The 25,236-nt window shown below is 38.0% G+C and overlaps 1 protein-coding gene and 1 long non-coding RNA gene across 4 annotated transcripts in view; one reads left to right on the forward strand and one right to left on the reverse strand.

Moving 5' to 3' along the window:
• RASA1 (RAS p21 protein activator 1) overlaps positions 1–24,573 on the reverse strand; it is a 74,395-nt gene extending 49,822 nt beyond the window's left edge. For all 3 annotated transcript variants that reach the window (XM_084802673.1, XM_084802671.1, XM_084802672.1), the window contains exon 1: positions 23,886–24,573. In XM_084802673.1, coding sequence (XP_084658799.1) covers positions 23,886–24,439 — 554 coding nt within the window. In that variant the 5' untranslated portion in view covers positions 24,440–24,573. The remainder of the gene's footprint in view (positions 1–23,885) is intronic.
• LOC311609513 lies at positions 252–20,029 on the forward strand. Its single transcript, XR_014783415.1, has 2 exons — positions 252–964; positions 18,075–20,029. It is a non-coding gene; the product is annotated as an uncharacterized lncRNA (long non-coding RNA).
• Positions 24,574–25,236: the final 663 nt, after the last annotated feature.

Here is a 25,236-nt window from a genome sequence, read left to right on the forward strand (position 1 = left end):
AATTGCTACAAACTGGCAGAGGGAGACAGCCAAGGCCTGCAAGTAGTCATCCTCCTCCACCTTCCACACAAGTGCTGCTCTCCCTCTGCCCTTCTCTCTGCCCCCTCCCACCACCCCTCTCTCTGTCTCTCTCTCTCCCCCTCTCTCCCCCGCCCCCCCACACACACACACAAGACATTTCTCAGCAGAGGTGTCAGAAGTTTCTTTACTACTTTAAGATCATAGGTTTAGAGAGAAGAGACTGTCAAAGACACACCTGGTACTAGTTAAGCCAAAACAAATGTAAAAATTTTAAAGAAACTACTATTCCCCTAAAACTGTAAAGGTCCCTATTTAGTTATAAAGTAAGCATTTTTGTACTTGCTAGTGACTTGCTAATGCAAAGATTCAAATCAAAATGTACTAGATTGTCTACCAATTGTGACTTATAGATACTATATTCAGAGGGAAATCTGTAGCATTGAATTCTTATTAAAAACGAAGGCTGAAAACAATCACATTTCTATTTCCTATCTCAAGAAATCAGAAAAAGTTAAACCTAAAAAGGTAGAAAAGAAATACTGGGCTGGGGAGATGGCTCAGAGGTTAAGAGCACAGGCTGCTCTTCCAGAGGTCCTGAGTTCAATTCCCAGCAACCACATGGTGGCTCACAAACATCTATAATGAGAGCTGGTGCCTTCTTGTGGTGGCTATATGTAATAAATAAATCTTGAAAAAGAAATACTATAGAAAACAACTGATGAAATTAGAATCAAAGGTATAATATAATACCAGAAAAAAAAAATAACCTGGTGGGTTGTAGCAGAACAACTGTAGGCTAAACTAATGAACAACAGTCAAAATGACTGATTTCATTAATGAGAATGGGGTTCTCTTACAGGTCCTCAAAGAGCATTCAGGTGGGCTTGGATGTACCAACAATTGTGAACTGAGAGACAACTATGCCAACAGCAAATACTTATAGGTAAACATGATATGTATTCTACACTGACGTATGACAAAACGCTGAAAAAGATATGCTTCTTACTTGATGGGGATAAATCAACAGAAGATCTATGTTTTAAATTTATCTTAATCATTTCCTTATTGCACACACAAAAATAATTCCATATGTATAACAAATCAAAAAGTAGAAGATAGAGCTTTTAATGAACAATAAGTCAATGTAGGAAATTATATGTATACATTAGTATACACAGGAATTTCTTAAACATGACTCCCCCAAACACACATCAAACATAAAAGGGAAAGCTAATCTATTAAAATTAAGGGTATTCACCAAAATGGCAGTTTATTTCTCCAAAACTAAAGTCTCTAGAACTGTCCTATTAATCACAGTTCCTGTGTCCAAAAGGGGGCAAACACAACAGCAATTTATGTGTATCACTGTTCCTACATAACTGTAACATGCTGTTCACAAGCATAGTTGAGATTCATCTGTTCTTTCAACATTTATACTGTTCTCCATTTCTGAGACAGTTCACACCAGTATCACTAGAATTTCCCAGTAGCAGATTCTTCCCTTCTTCCACAGGAACACATTCATACATAGTGCTCACTTTGGTAATACAGAAACTAAAAACTGGAATGGTACAAAGAGTAGCATCAATCCTGCTTGAGAAAAGCACTCTCCATATTTCTTCCAGATGTCTACAGTTACCTGTGAAATGCTGAGAATATTAATTTTTATAACTGTAGTAAATGACTATGTAGCTAAAAATATTGTGTCAAAAACATAGAAAAGACCTGTATATAAAACTTACCTAGTATTAATTACATCATGTCAAAAGTTTTGTTCATTATAAAGCATCAACATCACTATAAACCAAAACAGCTTACAATTTTTTCAAAAAGAAATACTGAATCAAAAGAACTTAGAAATACTCTTTCTATACAGTTATTCATTAAGAGCACTAAAACCACAAACACATTTTCCAAAGCATTTTCTTCCCCTGTATTTACAAGCACCAAATGCTTAGAAAAGTAATAGTGCTGCTATTCCTATGTTCCTGAAACTGTACTGTACAAAGAATCACTAACCATGAAAATTTAGGGAAAGCAGAATCAAGGCAAGAAAGCAGTTTAGTAAATTTAACACGTAAGAGCATTTCTATACTAATATCCACGCTGGATTCCCAATAGCACATACCAGAAATGCAGAAGATCCTAAATTATATAATTGTCTAAAAGGTCAAAAATTACCAATTCCTTCCACTAAATATCACAGCTCAGTGGTTAAATGTTACTGCATACTTATAAAGCAGATGAAATGCTGACTTGTTACAATTTCCTGTATCAGTTCAAAACATCTAAGTTTTAACTAAACACATCAATACTGATAATAAAACATTGTTCACTGTCAAATGTACAGAAGCAAAAATAAAAAAAAAATCAATTAAACAGTTGAAAAAGATGTTAAATGTTTTTTACTTAGAATAAAAGTTACCAACCAAATTTCATCTTTGCTATTTTGAACAAAACTTTTATTATTACATTTGTACATATAAATCATTGTTCTTTATTCATACTCTTATAAACTGATCAAATTTCCATAAACCAATCTCTACTAAAAAGTAAGCAGGCAAGTGGCACATGCATGTAACCTTCCCACCACCCAGTCACTGAAGCAGAATCTACATGACTTCTAGGCTACTTGCTTTACATAATGATACCAGCCCATCCAGGAAACACAGCAAGACACTGCCTTAAAAGAAAAAAAAAACTTAAAACTTCTCCAAAACACTTCCAGTATCCTGTGGAGAAGAAAATCCAAGAAGAAGAATGCATCTTTTGATGAATAATGAACTGACTAAGGTGAAAAAAAATCTATAAGTCTCCAATAGCCTTAAAACTTGAGACCCTGGCAAATACAGAAAATCAGAATTCAGCTGAGCAGATGCTCAAAAGCAAAACCTATCCTGGAAGCCAATGCTTGCGTAGAGAAATGCTAACTGTTACTGATGAATCTGTTGAGACTCCATGTGGACAGATCTGAGAGTTCAAATACTAAGTTAAATCTACTCAACTGTGGGTAGTGGCCCTTTATGAATGTGGTTTATGCAGCTCCGGGTAAGAGTTTCTGAACATACACCAAAAGTTATTTAAAGGTCTTACACATAACAAATCTCAGTGTTTGTGGCAGTGTCCCCATACTACATAACCCTACTGCAGCGCTGAGGCCACCTTGCCATCTTGGGATTCAATACCAATGAACGTTGCCTGTGACACCACGGACTTAAGACTTTCTGTTAATAATTTCAGTGTTTGAGGGCTGGAGAGATGGCTCAGCTCTTAAACACTGCTCTTTTAAAAAACAAAAACAAAACAAAAAAAAACAAAAAAAAAAACCAACACAACAAAAAACTCTGGGTTCAATCTCCAAGACCCACATGACTCACACTGGTTTCTACTGCAGTTTCAGGAGATGCGAACCCTTTTCTGACCTCCATGAACAGCAGTCACGCACTTGGTATACATATATACATGCATACAAAATTAACATAAATTAAACAAGACAACTGGAGCATTTTTACTATACATATAAAAATTTCTGTTCTTACAGAAACTTAACTATGCTGAATTACAAAAAGCAACAAACTGTTGCCTTTTTCCTAACATCCTCATCATGCTTAAATCAGCACAGCTTTGTGTTCTATGAAATGCTCAAAGAATAAATAGCATTTTAAAAGGGAGAAATCATATTCTGTATAAAAAAATAGCAAATCTTTGGATTGCACTATTTATTAGAATGTTTAATTTTTGAAATTACTATTTGATGCTGGAGGTCTCCAATGGTAGAACATTTGCCTACTATTGTCTGGCTCCAGGTTCAATCCTAATACTGAAGAAAAATTTTGCAAATTCCTGTTTGAGTTGGGTATGGTAGTATCCACCTTTAATCTCATCACTCAGTAGTCACAGGCAGACAGATCTCCATAAAGTCAAGGCCATACTTGTCAAAGTGGGTCCCAGGACAGCCAGAGCTACAAAGTAAGACGAGAAAGAAAGAAAGAAAGAGAAAGAAAGAAAGAAAGAAAGAAAGAAAGGAAGGAAGAAAGGAAGGAAGGAAGGAAAGAAAGGGGAGGGAGGGAGGGAGGGAGGGAGGGAGGGAGGGAGAAATCTTGTTTGACTTGCTGAATTCAACTTTTTTTGTTTAAATGTTGGGTGAATTTTGCTTCAAGATTAAGGAAGTTTCCAAAAAATTCTAAAGTGGCCCATGCATACTACCATTTTGTACTGAATATTTATGTGAACTGAGTTCTCAGCACTAATGATTATAAGATCAAAATAATCACTCTGAAAAACACTGAAGATGCTCTTGAATTATATGCTTCAGTATCAAATATATGGCCAAGTTTTAACTATGTAAAGATAAGCACATCGTCCTCGTTGGCATATACATTTCCTTTGTCTTTAATAAATGGCAAAATGATATACATATGTATGTATAGGCATATATATGTTCATGTGTGTGCACATTCACACCAGAGAAATGTTTTAAAGTAAAGTAAATATGTTATTCTCTATTTTATGTGCTTATATATCTAGAATCACATAAAACTTTGGTGGGTGAAAGGGACTGTAAGTGGAAACAATTAGGAAATCCATTATGACTACAATAAATATTGGAGAAAGATCTCCTTAATAGATGTGGTGAGGAAAAGGAGGAAAATAAAGCCAAAGCATTCTGCTCTCATAAGAAAGTCTGCCTTCAAAGAAATGTAATTTATCAAAACCTAGGTAGATGAAAGACACAATTTCAACTGCCTTTAACCTTCTCCATAGAGGAAGAGAAGTAATGTATCCAACTCCTGCTAGCTATTCTGCCCAATTAAGGGCAGGGATGGCAGTAGATAACTGAAAAAACCCTGGTGAAACCATAAGATCACCAAGAGTCAGGCCCACTCACAGGACATGGACTGCTTTCTTCTGCCATTGCACTCCTATGGCCTATTTATAACAGTCCTTCCACCTAATACAGTACATTCACTATTTGCATACCATTTGAAAAGACAGTCCAAGTATCAAAACCAGATATAGCATGGTTTCTGAAATCTAAAGCTGGAATTTAAAAAAAAAACAACTTTGACTAACATACTGAGCAGTCTAACAAAAGAGGTAGAAAACTTTCAAATATATAGATAAGTAAGCGGGGACATAAAAATTCTAAGAAAACATTTAAAAACCACTGAACATCAAAACAAGGGCTGGGAGATGACTCAGCAGGTATGAGTACTTGCTGCTCTGGTCCCCATTCCTAGCATCCACGTAGAAGTTTACAGCCATCTGTAACTCCAGTTCCAGGGAATCTGACACCCACTTCTGACCTTTGAGGGCACTGTACATATGTGGTGAACAGAGATACATATAGGCAAAGCACAAAAAGAAATACTGTTTAATTAGTTCTTTTTACCATCCAAGAAATTGATAAGCCTTTAGCTAAAGTAAAAATTAAAGAGAAATTAAAGGACACTCATTTGTTGACATATATAATCTTCCTATACTCACATGAGAAAAAGAAAATCCGAGTGTGTAGAACTATTTAAGAAAGTTAAATAAATAATTAATATTTCAAAACTGAATATACCTGGCCCAGATGTTGCTCACTGGGAAATGTTAGCTGACATTTATGGAAAATATATTATTTATACAGACATTAATAATTTATGTATTGCTAACTATCAAATACTGTATCTAATGTCTGGTTTCAGTTATATACTCTAAAGGTAAAAAGATAGAACTTAAGAGATCTGAAAATACATGAACTATCATTAGTAAACATTTTCAGTATTGACCATAGATTTTTGCATGTGTGGAAGGCAAGTCTCTTTGCTAATCACACTGTTTAAAGTACACTGTCAACAAAATAAGCTCCCATACTGGACAGTGATCATTATTGTAAACTCTTCCATTACTAAAAAGGAAGATTTCAGCCTAAGAACATTTCTTTGGAATAACTTGTGTAGCATTCTTTTTAATAATGATTGTGTAGTATCTTTATAGACTACAGCCTGTTCATATTAAAGGGAGAAATGAAGAAGATAGACATACAAAACATTTGTAAAAAATAATAATAATAATACCATTGTTTTACATACTTATCTTTTAGTTAACACCAGGAACATTAGTGTAAGAATACTATGCACAAATACACTGCCATCACTATAAAATCTACTTGTACAACAAGATTAAGCATGTATTGTACAACTGTGATTTGGATGAGACTTCCTTAAAAGTTCTGAAGGTCCCATGTTTATATAGTGATTCTAAGAGGCAGTATGGGGCCAAAGGTAAAGCTCAGTACCTGACTAGTATAGACAAGGCCCTGGGTTCATTACCCAGCACTGAAAGGGGGCAAAGTGGCAGGCCCTTTAAGAAATGGAGCCTAGGGGAGATAATTGGGTTCTGTGTTCATTGCAGATACTTCCCCTGGGTGAGATTAATGAGTGGTGTTGTCTGAGAGTACTCTATCTCCTAAGTACACTGTTATAAAAGTGTGGCTAACCTTTCTCTTTGACCCAATCTACATAAAATCATTTCCCTTTCACTTGTCTTTCATTTTGTGATACAGCTGTGGGGATTTCCAATAGCAGCATCCAGATGGAACAGCTCAATCTTGAACTTTCACTCTCTAAAGCCACCACCTAAACAAATCTCTTCTCTTTAAAAAGTAACCATCTCCAAATATTTTGTGACAGCAACAGAAAACCTATTAAAACACTATACAATGCAGCAACTGAGCTTCATAGTGTTTTCCTGAGTTAAATGAAAGAAAACTTGACTCTATACAGCAACAATAAAATGTGCATTAACTCTAGCTGGTTTATTCTAACTGATACTTGGAAGCAACTAAGATTTCTTTCAGTAGCTCAATAATTAATTAAACTATGGCACATCCAGATAATAAAAACTAGTCACTAATGTTAAAAACAAATGTACTATCCGTTCACTAAATTCCCATTAAGTAAGCGCATCCAAAAATTCCAGACTAAGATCTCCTCAGTATTATATTATTGAAAAGATAAAAACATAAAGTCAATACAAATATCAGTTACCCACCAGAGGTCATGGCAACATCTAGTGCTACCCAATGCAAACAAGTTTATGCAACCCATCAATATAACAGCCAGAAGGTGGCCTGCAAGTGACCCACTGAGAACTCTTAATCTTGGAGTATTTGTAAGGAATAAACAACCTAAATTCAATTACAAAGTAAGATGACAACACAAGACAACTTTAAAAATCATGTCATAAACAAATAAAAAGGCAAGGAAACTATTTTAGGCTAAAGGAAATTAAAGGAATGTGGCAGTTAAAAGTGGCATTAATTTTTTTTTACTTGATCTTCAATACAAGGTTTTTCTCTATGTAGCCCCCGGCTGTCCTTCTTAGTAGACCATGCTGGTCTCAAACTCAGAATGCTGGGATTAATGACAAGTGCCACCAGTGCTGACATTAAAAGTTTTAAAATAGCATTTTAGAAACAATTAAAATAGATCAATACTGTGCTAATTTTCATTTGATTATGTTTAACTACATATGTTTTCTTATTCCTACAAAAGTACATAATGAAGTACTTAAGATTTTAAGCCTTAAGAATTTAAGATAGTCACAAAAAGGTTTCAAGAATAAGTCTAACCCTTATCTGTACAAGATCATTCTGAAATGATACAAAGCTTTTTAATTTAACTGATTTCTACTACTACTTGTTTTAAGTAGAATAGAACAAAATTCAAATGAGAATAGAAAACATCACAAGTAATAACTTTAAAAGGCATTTTTCATTAAACTTTAGTATTTGCTTTTAGAGTGATATCATGTACTACTTTAGAATGTCTAATTTCCTTAATTTTCACGTAGGCTGGAGTAAAAACATTCATCAAAGACTTCTTAGTTGGTTAAGGAAAAGATAGGATCAAGGAGAAAATTAACATACTATCCCAAAAGGAAGAAAGAAAAACATGAGGTTTTAATTATAAAAAGAGAAAAAAAGTAAGTATCAAATTCTAAAGCAATTAGAATAAGGCATTCTTAGTAACTGACAATATTGGTACTGGAATAGAGGAGAAAAGACAGATACAAATCTAAAAGAACAACAACATATAAAACAATTTTTCAAGAAATGGTCTTGAAAACTTAAAAAGGGTTGTATGCCCTCATCATAGAATGTAAACCTGTCTGTGGCCTTCAAAACTCAGTAAGTATGTATATTACCACATTTTTCCTCTACTGATTCTCTCACAGGTACACAAGGTACATAACAACATATCCACAAACTTAGTACTAACTGATCCAAAGGCTGATGTTTCTCCATAGCAATTTAAGCTTCTGTATAATTCTAAATGCAAGCTTTTCTTGTCACTCTAAAACATAACTGTCAAAGGTTAAGAGAAAAAGTTCTGCATATACTGGTCTGTTAATTTATACACAAAAGAAACAAAAGCATTTGAGTGAAATAATTTCTATAGACTGCTGTTCAATAATGAGACCTCTCTCAAAACAATGACACAGAACAAAAGGAAACAATTAAATTCTGGCATATCAATAAAACTGACACTTAGCAAGATTATGAAAGGGAAAGATACAAGTTACTAACAGTAGTAATAAAAAGGACTATCACTGCATATCCAAATTTTCTGAAAATAATTAGCATAAATAAATAAAATGCTTGCCATTCCAGTACTAGGACCAGTACAAGTTCTATGCGCATTAAATAATAATTTTTTTAAAGCTGGGCACATTGGCACATACTTATATTACCAGCTAGTACTTGCAGAGGCCAGAAACAGGCAGACTCAGCAGGCTCCTTAGCCAGCCAGTCTAAGCTACTTGTAGAATTCCAAACCAGAAAGAGACACTGTCTCAAAAAACAAGATGAACTGTACCTGATGTGTACATCCAAGATTGTTCTCTTGCTTCCACACTGCACATACACACATGCACACACAAACCTATATACATGCATTCACACACACACACATACACACACACACACACACACACACACACACACACAGGGGGAGAAGAGAGAGGAAGGGGGAAATTTGAATAGTACAAGCAAATTTATACTCAAACCTAAACAAACTAGAATATAAATACATCGAAATCACATGCAACCAAAATAAAATGGTAAGCAGTCTTACAACCATTTATATTAAATTCTTAATATAAAACTTTTTTAAAAATTCAGATAGTATCACTGATGAGTTCTTCCAAATATCTAAAATTAACTAATACAAATATTTCATAAATTTCCAAAACTGGGAAAGAGAAAGCTTCCTCTCTATATTATGAGGTCAGGATTGTTGGGATACTAAATGCCACAAATGCTGTCAATATCTCCAAAATTTACACAAATCTCTGTGACTTCATCTAGGCACAAACTCAGAATTAACATTAAAAGCACAGTCTATAAAACTCCTGATGTGTCTGCCTCTAGCAAAGGAAACTCTTGCTCTACAAAGGACCCCATTAAGAGGGCACAAATACAAGCTACTGGCTGAGGAGAAAAATCTTTGTAATCAGAGGAAAACAAATAACTAAAATTTGGAATATGTATAGAACTACTGAAACAAGATCAACAAGTTCTAAACCTAAAAGACTTTGTTGTAAGGCCATCGGGTAAAGGCACCCACCACCAAACCTAACAGTCTGAGTTTCATCCCTAGGTCCCACACTGTAAAGAAAGAGAACCAACTCCCATGCTTCTTTTGTGACCTTTCATGTGCACCGTGGGACCTGAGAGTACATACTGAAGTAAGTAGGAATGTAATTTTAAAATTGAGCTTTTGTTTTAAATAATGACAATAGTAATAATAAACCATTAGAAATAGGACAGAAAGGCTATATAGGTAGCAAAAAAGCTCATGAAAAAGAAAGTTAATTCAATTTCTAATGAGTTATCATGAACATTTATCAAAAAGGCTAACAATAACAAAGAGTGATACCAAAGGCTGGTGGAGATACAGATACAGGATCATTTGTATGTTGCTGCTGGAGTTATAAAAAGATAAGGCAGAGACTAAAGACATGGCTCAGTAGGCAGCAATAGGACTTAGGTTCAGATCCCATAAGCCATGTAAATAATCAGGCATGGCTGTGAGCATCTATAACCCCAGTGTTGTGTGATGGGCAAAGAGAGAAGGACCACTGGGGCTTCCTGGTCGACAGCCTAACTCAGGGACGTGAGGGATAGAGTAGAACACACGCAGAAAGGGTATAGACATGCTAGAAAATAGAGGGCAGCTTCTTACAAGGCAGGTGTACAGTTACTGTGTAAGTCACCAATTGGATTCATGGTATGTATATAACAAGGAATTTATGTTCACATAAATGTCTACAGCAGCTTTTTATTTCCATGGAAGCCTAAACTAAAGGGATTCAAATGTTCACCCATGACTGAATCATATACATGGGGACATATGTGAATACCACATATCATTCCTTCTGGGCAATGAAAAAGAACAAGGACTGGGACATACAACAGCATAGCTGAAGCTGGACAGCACTGTCCTAAGTGACAAATGCCAGTGTCAAAAGGTAGCAGTAGCATACCAGAGTTCCATTTATATAAATACCTGGAAAAAAAAAAAATGAAAAGGAGGTGAGTGAGTAGTCGCCAGGGAATTCAACAGAGACATAATAAGTGGAAAGGGCTCAAGCTGATATGAAGATGAAACTAAAAAACCCAAATCCAACTAGAAAACTCAAGGAGGCTTGAAGGAGTCAAGTAACATTTTATATAACATGTAGCAGTTTAGATACTCATAATCAAGAATAGGTACAAATATCGTAAAGTGAAGGTCAGTTTTGAGGACTTTCAAAATGTTTCAAAAGGAAATATAAGACACCATGAAATGAGCAAACTTTCAAGTCACAGGCATAGATGAATGAGAATAATCCCAGGTTAGTGGCATAGATCATAACTTCAACAAGATCTTAAAAGAAAACCACCCCAAATGTGTTTTGCCCAAGGCCATACTTAACTCTTCTAAACTGTCACTACAAGTGAGTGATGTATTTATTGTAAAAGAAATATTTAATGCACTATTATCACCTAATAGTGAGTGTTTACTATTATATAAATACTATTTTGTCTAGGTAGACACCAAAAGCATTACACAAAGTCTGGACTGAGGCATTCTTTTTAAAATAAGTACTCTTTGTGTTATACTGTACATCCTTTCTAAACTAGTTTATATTTCTAGTAATTCCTACTTGTGAAGTGTACTTGTCTCTTTTTTACTCATTTTCTGCGCTCTCGCTCTCTGTCTCTGTCTCTGTGTCTCTGTCTCTCTCTGTCTCTCTCTGTCTCTCTCTCTCTCTCTCTCTCTCTCTCTCTCTCTCTCTCTCTCTCTCTCTCTCTCTCTCTCTCTCTCTCTCTCCCTCCCATATGCTCACAGATAATCTTGATGGCCCTCCTTGGCCCACTATGCTATGTGTGCTCTGAGGCCAGTGCCCTCAGTAGCCCACTCTGGGAATACAGGATAAGATGCATCCTTCTCAGAGTTCCAACAATAATAAATTACATCACACTTATTTTGTATTCTTGGTTGAAATAAACCTTAACTGAAAAAAATAGAAAAAACAAAACTCAAAGGAAATTATCTACAAGTAGAATAGATCAGACAGACAAAATATCAGGCCAGAAAGATAGGTAAAGGATCTAGACCAAAGAAACAGGAAATAGAAGGTTTTTTTAAATAAAGGAAATATAAGACACCATGAAATGAGCAAACTTTCAAATCACAGGCATAGATGAATGAGAATAATCCCAGGTTAATGGCATAGATCATAACTTCAACAAGATCTTAAAAGAAAACCACCCCAAATAAGGTTAAAAAAAACATACACATATAGATACAAGAGTCAAAAAGAACACCAGACAAGATCAGAAAAGAAAATCCTCATTGCATCTCATACATAAAACATTAAGTATGCAGAACAAAGAAAGTGCACTGAAGACTGCAAGAGAAAAAACGAAAAACACATATAAAAGAAAACATCAGCTGATTTCTCAATGGAAACTACAAAAGACAGAAGAGCCTGGAGCAATGCATTCTAAGTCCTGAAAGACTATGATGGCCAGGCTTGACTAATATACCCTGCAAAAGTATCCAGAATAGCTGAAGAGACTTTCCACAATACAGTCAAGTCAAAAGATTTTTATCAAACAAATCAAACCTAAAGGAAATATACACAGCAATACTTCATGCTGAAGGGAGGAATGAACACAGCCAAGAGATTGTGCAAAGTACAATGCTATAATTATAAAAACACAATGTACCACTGAAATCAAACTACCACCAAAAGCCAACAACAGGATTACCACAATTAACACACACATTTCAATAACTATAACTATCAATGCCTTAATTCTCCAAGAAAAACACACAGACTGATTGAAGGGAACAAGAAACAAAATCCATCTATCTGTTGTCTACAAGATATACAACTTAGCTTTAAAGATAGGCACCAACTTACAGAATGGGCAAAAGTACTCCAATCAAAGGAGACCTGCAAACCTGTGTATATCTCTATCCTAGTATCTGTCAAAATAGACTTCATACTAAAACTAATCAGAAGAAATAAAAGGGAAACATTGTATCCTAATCAAAATAACAGTTGAATAAGAAGACATTACTATTCTAAATGTATGTACATAAACTCTGGAGCATCCAATTTCACACCACACACACACACACACACACACACACACACACACTAGGATTAAAGACATAGATTAACATCAATCCACTAATAGTGTGGGATTTAAATAGCCTACTTTCCCCAATAAATAGGTCATCTCAACAACAACAACAACAACAACAACAAAAAGAAGACATTTAGGCAGACCTGACATCATATCAAGTGTTAACTGCCTACAAAATATTCTATTCAAACACCTAAGAATATATATTCTACTCAGCAGCACACAGAGGCTTCTCTATAACAGACAATATCCTGGAAGACAAGGCAAATCCTTAAAAATGCAAAAAGATTGAAATAATTCCATGTATCTTCTCTCAGGACAAAGCAATATAAATTAACGACAAAATCTCTAGTAAATGCACAAACTCATGGGAGATTAAACAGTTCACTAATGAATGATGAAGAGGTCAAAGGAGACTCAAGAAAAAAATTTTTTTAATTCTAGCACTAAATGAAAATGAAAACACAACAAAATACAATAAATTCTCTGGGACACACTGAAAGCACTCTTTTGAAGAAAAAGTGCCTACATTAAAAAAAAATTAGACTAAGCACAAATAAATTAATGGTGCAACTCAAAAATTTGGAAAAACAAAAACCAACCAAATAAAAACCCAGTACATGGCAAGAAATAATAAAACTTTAGAGCAGAAGTTAATGAAATAGAAATAGCAACAGGGCCAGACATGATGGCGCACATCTTTAATCGCAGGACTCGGAAGGCAGAGGCAGGCGGATCACTGTGAGTTCAAGGCCAGTCTGGCCTACAAAGTGAGTCCAGGACAGCCAAGGCTACAAAGAGAAATCCTGTCTCAAAAACTCAAAGAAGAACAAAGAAAGAACAACAAAAGTACAAAGAATAAATGAATCTAAAGCATGGTCTGCTGAAAAGATAAACAATATGGACAACCCTTTGGCCCCAAATTTTAAAAATTTTAAGTTAACAGGGAAGCATTACACAAGACACCTAAGAAATTCAGAATATTTAAAGGGATACTTTAAAACCCTGTACTTGTATTTCATTAAGCTGGAAATTCAGTAAGAATTCCACATTCAATGAAACCACCAAATTAAACCAAGAGGTCAACAACCTAAAGAGACTCTTAACAATGAGATGAAAATAGTAATTAAAAACAAAACAAAAGCAAAACCCTGGTCATAGTTGTAGTCGTCGTCATTCACCACACTTTCAAGAATATCTACAACCAATCCTCCTTTCTTCTTCAGCTATTCAAAAAAGTAAGGAAAAAGAAGCAGGTACACTTCCAAACTCCTCCTATGAAACCACTGTCACTCTAATACCAAAGTCATGTAAAGACGCAACAAAACAAAAAGGAAAAAAATCTGCAGGCCAATATCCCTAAGGCTAAAAAATGTTCAATAAAATACTTGCAAACAGAATGCAGCCATACACAGCATGACCAAGTTGGCTTTTATCCCTATAATACAGAGGTGGCTCAACATATACACAAGCCAAAAATAAAATATGCCACATAGATTTAAAGACAAAAAAAAAAATCACATGATCAAAATAATGCCAAAAAAATAAAAATAAATAAAAATTTAAAAAGGCCTTTGACAAAGTCCAAGATAAAAGGTCTAAAGAATGTAGAACTAGAGAGAATATACCTCAATATAATAAAGAGCTACACATGGGAAACCCACGGCCAATATAATCCTAAACAGAGAAAAGCTTGAAACAATCCCACTGAAGTTAAGACTAAGACTAAGATGTCTACCATCTCCACTCCTTGTCAATATTGTAACTGAAAAACTAGCTGGAGCAATAAAGCAACAAATGGAAATTAAAGGGATACAAATATAGGGAAAGAAGACAAAGTACTCCTACTTATAGATAATATGATACTACACATTAAAGAGATTCCATAAATTCTACCAGAAAACATCTAGAAACTAAAAATAAATTTATAATGTGGCAGGATACAGAATCAACTTGCACAAATCAATACATTTTCAATACAACAACAACACACAGAAGGAGGCCATGGAAGCACTGCCATTCATTCTAACATTAAAGAAAATAAAATATCTAGAAATAAACCTAACCAAGGAAGTGAAGGACCTCTACTGAATCTCTGAAGGAAATTCTGAATACAGAAACTGAATCTCTGAAGAAGATTCAAAGATAAAGACACTAGAAAATGGAAAGACAACCCATGTTCATGGATGGATTAGTGGAACTAACATTGTGACTATGACCATCATATCAAAAGGTATTTACAGATTTGATGCAACCCCAATTAAAATCCTCATCTTATTCTTTACATAAATAGAGGAGAAAATTCCTAAAATCTATATGAACTACAAAAGACCCCAAATGGCCAGAACAATCCTGAGCAAAAAGAACAGTGCTAGAGCAATTACAATTCCAGATAGTAAGATATTACAAAGCCACAGTAATACAAATATATGTATGGCACAGAAGCAGACATGTAGACCAATGGAACAAAATAAAAGACCCAACAATGGACAAAGACACCAAAGCACAACACTGGAAAAAGAGAAAGCATCTTCAACAAATTAGCAGAAGCTAATGTAGTGGCCATGGAGGAATGCAGCTTACTGGCTTGCTACTCATGGGCTTACCCAGCCTGCTTATTAAAAAAAAAAAAAAAAGTCAGGACCACCAGCCCAGGGATAGCACCACCCACAGTGACCTGGGCCTCCCCCCACCAATCCCTAATTAAGAAATTGCCTTCCGTGCTTGCCTACAGCCTAATCTTATAGAGGCATTTTCTTAATTTAGGTTCCCTCCTCTTGGATGACTGTAACTGGTGTCAAGTTGACATAAAACAACCCAATACAAGCTGTATCTGCAAACACTAACTCCAAATACATCAAAAAACCTAAACCTGAAAAAACCTGAAACTGCTACAAGAAAACATAAGCAGTACCATGCATAAGTATAGGAAAGGCCTTCCTGAACAAGACTCTGTTTGTCTAAGAATTGAAGTCAACAATTAACAAGTGGGCCATAGAGAAACTAAAAAAACTTATGCACAGCTCAGGTAACAATCAACTGGGTGAAGAGGAAGCTCACACAATGTGAGAGTATCTTTGCCAGCTATACATCTGACGGTGAGTTAATATCAAAAACATATAAAGAACTCAAGAAACAAAAAATCAAAACAAATGATCCATTCAAAAACTGAGCCTAGAATCTAACATAGAATTTTCAAATGAAGAAAAAATAATGGGAAAGAAGCATGTTTTAAAATGGTCATCATTGCTAGCAATTAGGGAAATAAAATAAACAAAACAACTTTGAAAGTTCATCTTATCTCAGTCGGAATGGCAAAGATCAGCAAAACAACTGACAACAAAAGCTGGAAGGATGTGAGGGAAAGGGAGCCCTCGATCATTGTTGGTGGGATTGCAAAACTGTCTAGACTCTAGAAATCTACAAGTCTACCATGTGACCCAACTAACTCCTTGGACTGTGCTGAAAAGACTAGTCATCACACTTCAGAGATACTTTACTCAGCCATGTGCATTGCTGTTCTAGAGAAAACAACATGTATGTCCTACAACCAACAGGGATAATGAAAATATGATGGTACATATGATACAGAATACTATGTAGCTATACAGAAAAGCTAAGTTATGAAGTTTGCAGGTAAATGGATAGAACTAGAACAGATTACAGTGAGTGAGGTAACCCAGATCCAGAAATGCCAGCGTCATAAGCTCTCTCTCACTGGAGGCTTTGGAGATGAGTATGTACCTGGGAGCAACTGTAAAAAACAAGTAAAAAGGACCACTGTGAAGGTGGGGAGACAGTGGAGCAAGAGAGAGAACAGCTAAGTATAAGAGATCAGACTGAGGAACTGCAGGGAAAAAAGGAGGATTATATAGAGGATAGGGAGGTAAACTCAGAAGGAGAGATGAGGGTAAAATAACAGGCATATCTAAAAAATTATAAGGAATCATACTATTAATATTAACTACCTATCTGAAAAAGAAAAAGCCTATAATGCACATAGTCTCATCTGGGTTGACAGTGTTCCCTCCAAGGACGAACAATCATCTAACAAAAACCCCAGCAGCAGACATGAGAAAGCCTCTTCTGAGTTGTTGGTCACAGCTGTTCCAAACTCTCAAAACATTACAGTCTATTGCTTTTGCATGTGTTTGCCCCTAAGTGATGGAAGGTTAGAGTTCTATTGCTGAAGACAGGTTGCACTTCAGATAAAGTGCACTGAGCCACCTGAGCTGGAACTGACCTCAAACACCTCCTGAGCACTAGCTTTCATGACTCCAAAAGACACCATGCAGCTTCCAAAGGAGGGAAGCAGCTGCAGCTGTACCTAGTTATGACACCTATGAACTACTTCAGCGGCCAGTATAGCACAGTAACCCTAAAGACACAGTAGGAGCATGCATACCTTGGGGGTGACAGCTCTAACTGAATTTAAAGACTCCTCAACAAGAGAGAAATCGTGCCTGTACTTGAAACCCACCCAACTCCCCAGGGCTACTGAAGCCACGCATCTTAGAGAACCTACAGTCACCACGTTGCAACATGATCCCCAACAAGATTCTAAATATTTTTCTTACACTCACAGATAAGCGTAGTTCTCACCCCTCATCAAGGAAACCTCTCTTTCCAACAGAGACCATTACCAAAAAACATAACCAATCCAAACAGTTGTGGAGCCTAGCCCCAATGTCTACGTCTATAAGACCTCTCAGGGAACATTGCTAAAGATGGGGGCAAAAACTCTTAAGAGGCAGCGATCAGGGAGCTTTCTGTGAAACTGTATCTTCTAGGAATGTCAGAAACTATGCCCATAAAATCTCACCAGCATGACTGCCTAAACCTGAGCTGAACAAGAACAGACACGCCAATGCGGACAGGGGAAAGCGCAAGAGGCCTCCACCCTACACAAAGAACACAGGCAGCTAAAGAATGGTGAAAGGGAGAAAATAAGCCTTCCTCAAGGGACGAGCACATCAAGGGTTCATCCTGTACCAACTGACCCGTCCTGCAAGCACACACAGGACTAACATTACACAAATTCAATAGTTCACATTTATGTATTTAGAAATGTATATGTGCGTGCGTGCGTGTGTGTGTGTGTATTTATATAACAACAATTAATCAGAAAAGAGGCTCTGAATTTGAAAGAGTGCAAGGAGGTATAGGAGGGTCTGGAGGGAGAAAAGGGGAGTTAAAGTGATATAATTTTATCATAATAAAAAAACATTAATTTTCAAAAAGTATGGAACCAAAAGAAAAAAATAATATTGGGGAAAAAACGGGTAATTGCTCTTTTGGTGGTGGTAATGGGTATGTTTTGTTGTTGTTTGTTTTTGTTGTTGTCTGTCTGTTTTTGAGACAGGATCTCACTATGTAAAGTCCTAGGCTATCCTAGAACTCACTGTTATAAGACCAGACTGGCCTCAAAAATCACCTGCTGCTTCGTCAGTGCTGGGATTAAAGGAATATAGCATCATACCTGGCTCTGCAATTCTTTCTTAGTGTCATGTTAATGTACAGTTACCTCAAGATAAACTTAAAGAGTCAAAGATAAGGTTTTTTTGGTTTTTGAGGCAAGATTTGTCTGTGTAATAGCCCTAACTGTCGTGGAACTTTCTTTGTAGAACAGGCTGGCCTCGAACTTACAGAGATCTGACTGTCTCTGCCTCCAGAGTGCTGAGATTAAAGGTGTGAGCCACCATGCCCGGCCAGTATTTTTATAGTACATGAGAAAGGATATGGTTCTGTTATACAAGGTTATTTATACTGAGCCCAGTCTAATGAGTTACACCTACAAAAAAAATTAGAGTTAAGAGGATTCTAAGTCCTTTTCCTTGGGTTTAAACAGATGAACTAAAGAATGAAATTGTTAAAAGTAAAATTGAGCATGGTAATATATCTTCATGCAGTTTAAGTCACACTCAGACATCATTTGAGAAATGTCTTTGTGCAGTGAATAGCAGTTAATGCAGAAAATAACAACTGATCAAAGTATAGAGAATATGTGTCAATGAAGTGCTCAGCCATAAACCAGACATCTATATTGTAAACCTCCCCAAGGCTTGGGGAACATATCAGAACAGGGGCAGAAAGAGGCAGAGGTCAGAGGGAGACCTGGGTAAAACTGTTATCTTCTGGATAGGACAGGACGACTGTATGCATGAATTCACAGCAGCTGTCCATGTGTGCACAAGATCAAGCAAGTCAACATTCTAGTACAGAGGCACCCACCTCTATTAATTTGACAGTTGACAGCTTCTGGTGAAGAAAGGGGTCAGTTCTCTTTAAGGATGTGGCCCCTGGTAGGTCAATCACACTCTAGTGGATGGCCTCAGACCTATACGTATATGGGCATCACAAATCAAAATCAATTGGTTGAGGGGAGGCATAAACCTGACAGAGTGGAGGTAGGTCTAGAAGTAGTTAAAGGAAAGAGTGGAAGGCCTCAAAGTGCACTGTATGCATAAATGGAATTCTTGAAAATGAAAAATATTGTAATAAAAAATTTAACTGAATATTAAAACATAATACAGACATTTTGCTGTAATAATATCCGATCCACAGAATTTCCCATAGCTATTATAATCATGTGAAAGATCTTTTCATACATTAACAGACATGAATGTAAGTATATTTCCATCTTTTAACACAGATATAGTCTACTGCCATACCACCCTGAATGTGCCTTACCTTGTCAACACATAGAGAGCCAAAAGAGAAATGTCACTGCCTCACAGAGAAAAAGAGTAAAATAAGACAAAGGTTTTTCCCCACTACAGTGAAAGAAAGGAATAAAAAGATAACTCTTTTCTCAAGTAATGTTTATTTAATTGGCTCCAAAAATCACCCAAATTAATTTTTAACATGTAGAATTAACCATGGTTTAATTCAGGTTAAAAAAAAAAAAAAGAAATTAAGAAACAAAACAAAACAAAATAAAAAGCAAAACACCACAGTTTAAGTGGCTTGAACAACTATAATTAGTGTTTCACTGTTCTGGATGCTAGAAATTAAAAGACCAAGGTCCTAGCAAAGTGCCCTCTCTCCTTGGCTACAGAATCCTAACATGAACTATCATCTGTATGTGGACACTGCCAGGATCTCTTCCTAAAAGACAGCAGCCCTGCTGGATTTGTGAGCCATTATATTTATGACCTCATTTAATATGATTACGACTTTAAAGGCACTATCTACAAATATAGTCACACAGGATTAGGGCCTCAAGATGAACACTGGCAGGGACATAATTCAGTCCAGAAAACCAATGATAGGTAGCTGGCCTTGAGGTATTATTCATTTTTGAGAGAGAGAGAGAGAGAGAGAGAGAGAGAGAGAGAGAGAGAGAGAGAGAGAGAGAGAGAATATGAATATGAGTGTGTTCTCTATCATAAATGGGGATAAAACAAAGAAAAATAAGCATAATACAAGTTGAGTAGTGAAAATTTCGTAATGCTGATTTCTTTAAAAAAAACACAAAAATGTTATTGGAGGACGTTTTCTTTTAATCCCAGGTGTGTGGATAAGAGGTTGCTTTGCAGCAGCTGGCTGTAATTTGCCTCTAATTCTAGCAGGGGCGTGGTTTTACCAGCTGCAGACAGTTTCTGTGTGTAACATTTGGAATTCTGGGAACTTTTCAAAAGACATATAATTGGTAGAACCTAGAGACACAGGGTTGCTATTGTTTGCTCATTAGTCATTGGATGCTATTGGTTGCTGTTTGTCAAGTAGTTGTGCACAAAAAGAAAAATAAAGAGGAAACAAACAAGAAAAAAAAAGACTAGATATCTTGACAACATAGGTCAAACTTACGCAAGGAACTCGAAGCCCCTAATCAGCAAGAAGCAGTCGCACAGTAACTTTGCCCCCTTTCCTCTCTATCATTTTTTCTCTCCTATCTAGTGTTAGGGGGTTAGTAAGGGTGGTAAAGGGTGGAGAAGAGAAAAAGAACCCAAAAAGTTGTATTTATTATCTACACTTGAATACCCATAATCTAAACACCAAAATTTTAAAGAGATTCAAATTCACGATGTTCAGTTGTAAAATCCATACACATATTCCAAAGTTTGACAAACTGAAATTTGAAATATTTGCCCCAAGTATTTAGAATAAGAAATAATCTGTGCTTTCTCCATCACTCAGTTCCATTGCTCAAGCTCTCCCAAGATTACATGCTAGTATAGCAGCAATTCTCACCATACAATTGTAAAAAAAAAAAAATTAGGTAAAAAAATCTGTAAGCCAGGCATGATGGTACGCACCTGTCATCTCGGCACTCAGCAGGTGAAGGAAGCGAAATAAGAGTTCAAAGCCAGCGAAGCTGAGCTACACGGCAAGAAAGGAGGAGGTGACGAACGTGTGTGTGTCTTTCTGTGTGTACCAGTATCTAGCAAATGACAGGAAATTTGGGGTACTAAGCCTTTGCCTTGCTAACCCTCAAAACAAAGCAAAGCCAACAGTTATATTTTCTAATCTAAACATATCTACAAATTTATGAAAAGAGGATCCCATCTCAGATCTACCATTACCTTGTAATGTGAATGTTACTCAGTCTGTTTCTACACCTGAGGAAAGAGTTCCTGCCATCATTAAAATGCCTACTGTATCATGAATACAGTATCAGCCATCAATACTACAAACTTTCTACTAAAGAAAAATATGGTAAGAAATTTCAATGTTATTCTTCCATTTACTTTCATTATCTTAACTCTTCAACAACTATACTCTGAATCTGAAAAAGTTACCTACAAATCTCTGTAGACTAATTTTTACCTTATTTCTCTGAACAATCCCTCACCTGCCAACTACAATTTATATTTCCTTTTTGCCTGTGATACTCATTTTCAACTCGTTAAAATATACAATCACTAAAATGCCTCATCCTGTTGAATTATGTTAATACATACAAATAGGTGATAATTAAGCTGTTATCTTATAACTCTTTAACTTACTCCAAAACATAACACACTACATGTGATTTCAAGGTTCTACACCTAACACACACATATCTATACATTCAAACAACGCACCATGATTTTCAAACACACTGATATGCAGTATGTTCTTAAAAACTATTAAGACAATATATATGTTCTGGAATGCATAGCTGAAAGCAATTAATCACGTTATGCTTATGGAAGCAATTGTGTTTACCTTTTCTATCTCTACCAACCTAACTCTTCCATTAGAAACATTCTCAGCACTGACAGCCATAAAACCAAAATTCTCATCAAGCATGAAGATGCTCTATATATTCAGTCAAGATTTAATTCTTTAAGATAGGTCTCTTTAATTTTATCTATTGTGCAATATGCTTGTCTTTAATAAATTATATATACATCAAATAAGTATTGAAAATGCATTTCCCTTTGACTTATTATCAGTGACTGTTTGATCAGTATTCTTATTTTATGTTTAACATCTTTACAAAAATTGAGCAAAAGACTCAATATTTTCTATGTTTCAGAAACCTTGTTCTAAAGCAGCCCTTGAGCACGGCAGGCAAGGCACACACTTAAGAACAATATCCTGGGAGTAAGGAGATGGCTCAGAAGTTATGAGCGCTGCTGTTCCTGCAGAAAAGCAGTGTTTGGTTCCCATCACCCACAGGGCACCTCACAACCACCTGTAACTCCAGTTCCAGGGAAGCTGATGCCCTCTTTTGGCCTCTGTCATTGGACACCGGCACAGTACACATACATACATGCAGGCAAACACTCATACACACATAAAATAAAAATAACTAAATCTTCAAATGCCTTTAAAAAATGAGATTAAAATATGCCTAAATAAATTACCAAAAAGTGGCTCAATACTACATTTTCAGTATTAAAAACTGAATTTTATTATAATAAAAACAACTGATTTTTGCAAAAAGATATTCCATGTGCTGCAATTTTTTAACCCTTCCAGAACATTGCCAAGACAGACTGCAATACTGACATAAATTAGAGAAAAATTAGAACAAGAAGTTACACTTTGTGTTAAAACACAGCATAGCCATCAAGTATCAAAACAGAAGCTGGAATCTGCAAAGGCAACAACAAATCATTCTGAAAAATACACTTTCAAATTACAATAGGCATTTAATAGTAGTAAATGTAGCTAAAATCAAAAGTGAATTAGTAAATCAAAATGTTTCTGATTAAGTCATTTCTTAACCCTCTTAAAGAAAACTTACCCTCCCAAAGAAAACTTCCAAAGAGTTCAGAAAATGCCAAATCTTTTTTTCCTACTATTCACCAACTGTTGAGATCCTAAGGGTCAATTATGACTATGTGAAAGATAGATAAAACATGTTTTTCCATTAATTCTGATCTCAACATTTCTCCCTTATAGAGATCAACTTACATTTATTTATAAATACATACCCATTTAACTTATGAAAAGAACATGTTAAGGAGACAACTCTAACTTAATGGGGGGAGCCATTTGTCCTGTTTATGTCACAATAAACCTCAAAAATTAATTTCCGAACAAAACGGTATCAGCCACTACGAAAATGCAAGGAGCAGAATTAATCTGTTTTACTTCATAGTGTATTTATAGTGTCTCGGTATAGAGATATCACACGCATCTAATAAGTACACTAGTGTTCCGTGGGGGTCTTAATCACACCTGTAATTCACAGAACTTTCCTTTCTCTCCTGCTTCTTTCTCTACAGAGATCCGGTCTCTTCCGAAACACAAGGCTTCCAGTTTTGCATCTCCAGCAAAAACAAAACATTCTGACCAATGACTTTACGTTAACACAATGCTCATTTAAATATCTGTACTCAAAGCCTCTCACTAAACAAATACCTAGCTTCAGCAGGGAGCACGGGAATTTACACAGACAGTGGATGCCTTTATAGTGCCAAGTTCAGCTGAATCCCGGACACTATCTCAATTAGGAAGGGGCAGAACCATATCCGGTTCTCACTGGATACAGTTTCCCATGCTTCCAAACTTAAAAACCTATCATCTTCCCAGAAGAGCAATAAATATATGAAGAAGCCAGGGTAAATGCCCATGGGAAAAATGACCGATCAAATTAAATCCCTACATAAGGAACCTGAAACTTCAAAACTTTCCAAATAAATTACAGCCGCAGGAGCAAGGTATGTTTTGTCCCTTTCTTTCCCACTTCTTTCATGGAGCCAGCGTCCACAACCCTTCAACAGCAGTTTTGACTTACTGGTTAGTTGGAGGCGCGGTCAGTGGTATGGCCACCTCTTCCTCCTCGTATTCTGGTCCATCCAGGGAGTCACCTTCATCCACTGTCCCCAGGCCTGAGCCCAAAGGGGGCAGCTGAGGCGGAGGCGGCAGAGGAGGGAATCCGCCGCCCGGCCCAAGAGTCTCAGAAGGCAACGACAGAGTTCCTTTGGTGAAGGCAACATCTCCGGCAGGTCCGCCGGCGGCACCAGCACCGGCCACGCCGCCAGCAGCAGCAGCAGCAGCAGCAGCAGCAGCAGCAGCCCCGCCGCTCAGCGAGGCTCCCCCCAGGATACCCACCACCGGCCCGGTCCCCAGGAACCCGGACCCCACCGCGGCTCCTCCACCCAGGGCCACAGCCAGGTCGGTGTCCGGCAGCCCGGGACAAGGGGCGGCTGCCACAGGCAGGGCCGTGGGTAACTTTACCCGGCACGCCGCCGCCGCCGCCGGGTAGGCGCTGGAGCCCGCGGCCGCGCCGCCTCCGGCCCCCGAGCTCGCCGGGCCGCCTTCCTCACTGCCGGCCTCGGCCGCCATCATGTTGAAGCCCGCTCTCCTCTAGCTACCCTGCCCGCCCGGGAGCCCCGGGGGCCAGCAGGCCCGGGCTGCGAGCCGCCCCACCCAGGCGCGTCCCCCTTCAGCTCTCCAGGCAGAGGAAACAACAACAAAAGGAGAGCGCCCGCCGCTGCCGCCACCGCCGCCGCCGCCGCGCCCCCTCCCCGGGCCACAGCCCAAGCACCGCGGCACGGCTGGCTTACGGGAAGCGACGCGGGCAAAAAAACCCAGCGCCTGCAGAAACGCTCCCCGAGCCTCCTGTCCGCGCACACCCACACTCACGCGCGCACATGCACACGGGGCGCCAAACTTCCCGGCCGCGCTAAAGCGGAAGGGAAGCTCGCTGCAGCGGCTGGGGCAGCGCTCCCTCGGCCGCCGCCGCCGCGCCTCAGCGCCCGGGTTCCGGCCGCCCCCACCGCAGCCACTGCCGGGGCTGCCGGAGCCGCGGCCGCCGCAGCCTCATCTCCGCCGGCCGGAGACCCGAGCGGTGGGAGGGGCGGAGGAAGGGGGCGGGCGCGCGGAACCCAACTCGGCGCCTGGCTACCTGCAGCTCTCGGGAGCGAAACCCGACTGAGAGAGAAAGGAGGGCGGGCCCGGGGAGGAAGGGAGGGGAGGAGGAGGAGGAGGAGGAGGAGGAGAGGGCGGCTTCTGCGCAGGCGCTTTCCGGGAGCGCGTCCGGAGGAGGAGGAGGAGGAGGAGAAGGAAAAGCAGCCCCGGCAGGAAGCGGCGGGCGCGCGCGGAGGCGTGGCACAGTCTCCCCTGGAACTGTGCGGGACGCGTGG

This window comes from Acomys minous (assembly GCF_964271855.1).
Source record: "Acomys minous genome assembly, chromosome: 11".
NCBI lineage: Eukaryota > Metazoa > Chordata > Mammalia > Rodentia > Muridae > Acomys > Acomys minous.